The sequence below is a fragment of the Buteo buteo genome, chromosome 7 (genome assembly GCF_964188355.1).
Source record: "Buteo buteo chromosome 7, bButBut1.hap1.1, whole genome shotgun sequence".
In the NCBI taxonomy this organism is placed as follows: domain Eukaryota; kingdom Metazoa; phylum Chordata; class Aves; order Accipitriformes; family Accipitridae; genus Buteo; species Buteo buteo.
In genome coordinates, this window is record NC_134177.1 from 30,474,882 (window position 1) to 30,480,068 (window position 5,187).

Genomic DNA, 5,187 nt, shown 5'->3' on the forward strand with positions numbered 1-5,187 from the left:
GTGGTGCCGGGGGTCATCGTGGTGGGGCAGGCGCGTGTCGCGGAGGCGTGCCGCGGCTCGGCGTGGGTCGGCGAGGCTGCAGCGTGGGGTGGGAGCGTGGTGCCGGTGGCCCGAGGGGCCTGTTTGCGGGGCAGGGGTGCGTGGGGATGTGAGCGGGTGGTGCCGGGGGTCATCGTGGTGGGGCAGGCGCGTGTCGCGGAGGCGTGCCGCGGCTCGGCGTGGGTCGGCGAGGCTGCAGCGTGGGGTGGGAGCGTGGTGCCGGTGGCCCGAGGGGCCTGTTTGCGGGGCAGGGGTGCGTGGGGATGTGAGCGGGTGGTGCCGGGGGTCATCGTGGTGGGGCAGGCGCGTGTCGCGGAGGCGTGCCGCGGCTCGGCGTGGGTCGGTGGGGCTGCAGTGTGGGGGGGCAGGAGCGTGGTTGTGGTCACCCGAGAGGGCTCTTGGCGGGGAGAGGGCTGCCTACGGCCATACCACCCTGAGAACGCCCGATCTCGTCTGATCTCGGAAGCTAAGCAGGGTCGGGCCCGGTTAGTACTTGGATGGGAGACCGCCTGGGAATACCGGGTGCTGTAGGCTTTTGGTTTTGGCCTTGGCGGCGGGGCGGCCCCTCTTTTCTTTTCTTTTCTTTTCTTTTCTTGCTGCGGTGTTGCGGGTGGAGGGGCAGGTGTGTGCGGCTGAGGGCGGGGGTCGTGGCGGTGGGGCAGGTGTGCTCTGCGACTGCCTGGCGCTCGGCTCTGTGGGTGGGTGGGGCTGCAGCGTGGGGTGGGAGCGCGGCTGTGGTCACCCGAGAGGGCTCTTTGCGGGGCAGGGGTGCGTGGGGATGTGAGCGGGTGGTGCCGGGGGTCATCGTGGTGGGGCAGGCGCGTGTCGCGGAGGCGTGCCGCGGCTCGGCGTGGGTCGGCGAGGCTGCAGCGTGGGGTGGGAGCGTGGTGCCGGTGGCCCGAGGGGCCTGTTTGCGGGGCAGGGGTGCGTGGGGATGTGAGCGGGTGGTGCCGGGGGTCATCGTGGTGGGGCAGGCGCGTGTCGCGGAGGCGTGCCGCGGCTCGGCGTGGGTCGGCGAGGCTGCAGCGTGGGGTGGGAGCGTGGTGCCGGTGGCCCGAGGGGCCTGTTTGCGGGGCAGGGGTGCGTGGGGATGTGAGCGGGTGGTGCCGGGGGTCATCGTGGTGGGGCAGGCGCGTGTCGCGGAGGCGTGCCGCGGCTCGGCGTGGGTCGGTGGGGCTGCAGTGTGGGGGGGCAGGAGCGTGGTTGTGGTCACCCGAGAGGGCTCTTGGCGGGGAGAGGGCTGCCTACGGCCATACCACCCTGAGAACGCCCGATCTCGTCTGATCTCGGAAGCTAAGCAGGGTCGGGCCCGGTTAGTACTTGGGTGGGAGACGCCTTTCAATGCCAGACTCTGTCCTTGCTGATGTCTGATATAGAGCAGCATTTTTGGTGGCGGTGTACTTATTTCTGTTTTATGCTTGTTTGTTTCCTATGCTTAAATGGTTTTTTTCTCTATTAAGTAACTTTCCATTTCTATTTTCTTTTCTAATGTTTTTGCTCATTTTCCTGCGTATATGTTTTTTTTAAGTCATTTGCACTAATGCACTTTCTGCAGCAGTCTCTCTGGTTTGACTGTCTGCTGGGGGTTTCTTGTGTGTGACGATATCGCATTTTCTTTGGGGCACTGTGATGTCTGTGTTCTTCCCATGGCACAAGCATCATGCAGTCTGTTCCTCCATCGCCTGTGCTGTGGGTGCTGCCGTCAGGGTAGTTTCCACTAGTTGAAGAGCCCATGTGTGTCTGCGAGGGGCCGCGACATGCTCTGGAACGCCCACTGCAGGATCCCGTCCCAGGTACCCTGCAGAACAGCCCTAGGGGGGTCACTGTCCCTCTTTATCCTGCTCCCTGCCCCCCCTGGGCTGTCCTGGCACTCCCCACCTTGCTGACAGCCTGACATGACCTTGTGGGTCACACCAGAGATGTGGTCCCCTGTGGAGGGACTCTGTTGGTGTGTGTGTTCCCCCACCAGTGCCGTACCTCACCCAGGAGTGCATCGAGCTCGTCCCTGCTCAGCACCGGCTCGCTGCCATGGGAGACATCCTCTGCCTGTGGGAGGAGACGTCCTGTCCGCTTTCCTGTCTGCCTTCTGCCTGTACCTCTCAGCTCCCAGCCCCTCGGGCCAGAGCTTCACTACTTCACCTCTAGCTACAGTCAGCCCATCCCTCACCCAGCCGGAGCCATTGCTCCTGGGCCTCATCAGCCCTTTGTACCCACCTCTGCCACCTCACCCGGCCCCTTTCCCTTCTCCGTGGCCAGGCGCTGGTTGTACTGACCTTTGCTGCCTGTATCGGGTGGTCTCCGGTCGCCGCAGTTCTCTCCAGGCTGTCTGTGTCCTGGCTGCAGGTGCAGGACGTGGAGAGCAGCAGCACCCTACAACCGACAGGAGTGACATGGAGCATCAGGGCAGTCCCCCTCGGCAGGAGAATTTAAGGTCGGGATGTGGGGGCTCACCCGGAGTCCCCACTGGGCGTGGGGCAGTGTCGGGGTGCAGGGATCTGGGTGAAGCAGCGGCCGCAGATGCTCCCATCGCCTCCGCCCTGCCGGGTGCTGCATGCCTCCTCCCCCGGGATCTTGGGGAGTCGCTCCACATCCACCTCCCGCAGCTGGCCTGGCTCGGCCATGCTCGCCACACAGGAGCCGCACCGCCATGTTCCGCTGCACAGCCGGAGTGTGGGGGGGTAAGAGACAGCCGGGGGGCAGCAGGGTCCCTGTGATACCCCGGAGCTCACCTGGGGACACGTGGCAGTGGGGGCACCAGGCAGGAAAGGTGGAAGGCCCTGGGGCAGCCATCACAGCAGATGAGCTCACCACCATCACCGCACGCTGCACACTCGTCCTCGTTTTCCTGCCCCGGGGGAGCAGGCAGGGGGGTCACTGCCACCACCCCTCCTGCAGGCTGCAACGCTGGCTGTGGCAGGGCTCATGCTGGCGGGTGACCCCATAGTCTGTCAACCCCGTCACCCTCTCCCCCTGCGTCATTCACCCCGCACCACTCAAACCAACCCCTTTCAGGGCAGGAATTGCCTGGTTTGGGGCAATTGTAGCCTGGTGACTGTGGGTTGCCTGTTCTTCACCAGGCCAAAGGGACGTGCCAGGGACGCCCCAATGGCCCCCCGGCACACCCGCTGCCTCTCAGCGGTTCACCAGGTGCCATGCCCGGGGCTCACCTGGTGGGGCACGGGGTCCTGGCTGGGCATGGTGGGCGCTGACAGCTGGCCCTGGGGGAGCAGTTGGGGCTCCCCACTCTGCTGGTGAGACAAGAGAAGGGTTGGGGGGAAGCTGCCCGGACAGCCGGGCACGGGGGGCACCCCCAGACCATGGCCGTGCTGCCAGGCAGGGATAATCCCCTTGCCACTGACTCGGGCAGCTGCAAAAGCAGGGGTGAAAGTGGGGGTTGGGGAGGTGTCTGTACACTTTGCGATGCCTTGGGCCGGGTGGGGGGCTTCAGGCTGCGGCTTCTGCTCCTGGCCCCCGGCTCCTCGCAGGCGGCCAGGGCGTATGGCTCGTCCCCAGCTTTGCTGCCCATCTTGGAGCTGCCTGCAAGAGAGGCCATGAGCAGCTCCGGCAGGGCTCCCTCCTCGCCACCCCCCTGCCTGGGGGCAGCTTCTGAATTTGGGGGCTAAACTGGGCACGAGGTTGGCCAGGTTCGGCTGCACCTGCCCGGCTCCAGCACTTGTTTGATGAGGATGCCCTCGACGGCCCCGCGGGTGACGGGCACCTCACTGCCAGCCACGGCCACCGCTCTCCGCACTGAGGCGGCCACTGCCTGCAGGGCTGCAGGCAGGGGGGATGCTCAGTGGGACGGGCAGCCCTCCCCGCCCTCGAGTGCAGGCAAACAGGGTGCACAGGTAAACTCTGCCCCGGGGGGGGGGTTCAGAACTCACCACCAGCACGAGGGGTGTGGGGAGCATCCGCGCTCTCTGGCTTCTTCAGGGTTCTCGCCTTTGCCAGGGGCCCTGCAGGGTTGCGAGGGTGGGCATCAGGGGGCACAGCAACCTCCAGCGCCCCACCCCATCTCCATCCCATTTGGGGTCTCCATACCGGGGCTGGTGGTGTGCCGCGGGGAGGGCTGCACCGCCCGGGCCCCATCCCGCTCCTCGGGGGCTTTCCTCTTGCCTTGGGGTCTGTGTGGAGCCGGTGCCGTGGGGCTGGGGGACAGGCGCCTGCTGCGGCGCTGCCGCCCCAGTTCCACCTCTGCAAAGGGGACAGGCACAGCCAGCTCCAGGAGTCACCCCTGCCTGCTGCAGCCCCCGGGGATGGTGGTCCCCCGATCCGTTCTCCTCCTACCTCTGGGGAAGGCGCCACGGAGGGGCCGGAGCCTGGTGTACCGCTCCAGGTTGTAGTCCTTGAAGAGGACGGCCCAGAAGTCGCGGACAGTGGCAGTGTCGCGGCCCAGCAGCCAGGTGAGCAGCGCGTGGAAAGCACGGTGGGAGCCCTCCCGCTCCGTCTGGCTCAGCGTCTCCTGCCGGTGCCACCATGGCCCGTCAGCACGTGTCCCAGTGCCACCAGGCAGCCCCAGTCTCTGCTGTGTGGGTGTCCTCTCCCGCCCCGCAGCCTCACCTTGAAGATGTGCTCAGGGACGATGTCATGGTCGGCCAGGCCGTGCAGCAGCGGAAAGGCGTCATCCACCGCCATGGCGATCTCGGTGCGGTGCAGCTTCAGCAGGTGCCGCAGGTCCCCTTCACCCCCTGGCCCCGCCATGCTGCAGGGACGCTGCCAGCCCCAAGCTGCCCGCCCCAACGCTCCCCTTTAATACGCCTTGGCCGCCACCAGCGGAAACCTCATCGGGCTCCCGCAGCCCCACTCATTTCTGTAGGCCATGTAACCTGAGATCACCCTCCCGCCGCCGGCCGTCCCCGCGGCATGGCTGGGCTCGCCTCCGCGGCACCACCGCACCCCTGGCCCTGGGGCTGGGGTCAGGCTGCTCCCCAGCTTGGGACATCAACGGTTGGCGTGACATTAGCTGCCGCTGCTGGTGAAGGACACCTGACCTGGCAGTGACCACCCGCGGGGTGGCTGGGGAGAGGGGTGGTCAGCCTGGGTGCTGGTGCAGAGGGCCCCTGCCTCTCTCATGCCCGCGGTCAGCCAGGCCATCGCCCCAAAATTTCTGGACTTTCCACAGCACCTGCTTCTCTCATCCAGAAACTT

At 66.5% G+C, this 5,187-nt stretch overlaps 1 protein-coding gene and 1 non-coding gene across 2 annotated transcripts; one reads left to right on the plus strand and one right to left on the minus strand.

Annotated features, from left to right (window-relative positions):
- Window positions 1-454: 454 nt before the first annotated feature.
- LOC142033499 (5S ribosomal RNA) lies at window positions 455-573 on the plus strand. The gene has a single exon (XR_012651213.1). It is a non-coding gene; the product is annotated as a 5S ribosomal RNA (ribosomal RNA).
- An 837-nt stretch (window positions 574-1,410) lies between these two features.
- Window positions 1,411-4,740, minus strand: AIRE (autoimmune regulator). The gene is made up of 11 exons (XM_075033159.1): window positions 4,600-4,740; window positions 4,327-4,501; window positions 4,081-4,233; window positions 3,924-3,995; window positions 3,452-3,576; window positions 3,207-3,287; window positions 2,769-2,884; window positions 2,491-2,694; window positions 2,313-2,409; window positions 2,017-2,085; window positions 1,411-1,837 (listed from the first exon to the last, which is right to left on the minus strand). The coding sequence occupies exons 1-11, from the start codon at window positions 4,738-4,740 to the stop codon at window positions 1,757-1,759; spliced, it is 1,314 nt and encodes a 437-aa protein (XP_074889260.1). The 3' UTR covers window positions 1,411-1,756.
- Between the last annotated feature and the right edge of the window lie 447 nt (window positions 4,741-5,187).

Excerpts from the sequence above, each read along its gene's own strand:
- AIRE (XM_075033159.1), bottom strand. The coding sequence starts at position 4,740 with ATGGCGGGGCCAGGGGGTGAAGGGGACCTGCGGCACCTGCTGAAGCTG. Across the intron at positions 3,288-3,451 it reads GGCCCAAGGCATCGCAAAGT|CAGAGTGGGGAGCCCCAACT; the intron begins GTACAGACACCT and ends TTGTCTCACCAG. Across the intron at positions 2,695-2,768 it reads CCACTGCCACGTGTCCCCAG|CGGAACATGGCGGTGCGGCT; the intron begins GTGAGCTCCGGG and ends CCGGCTGTGCAG.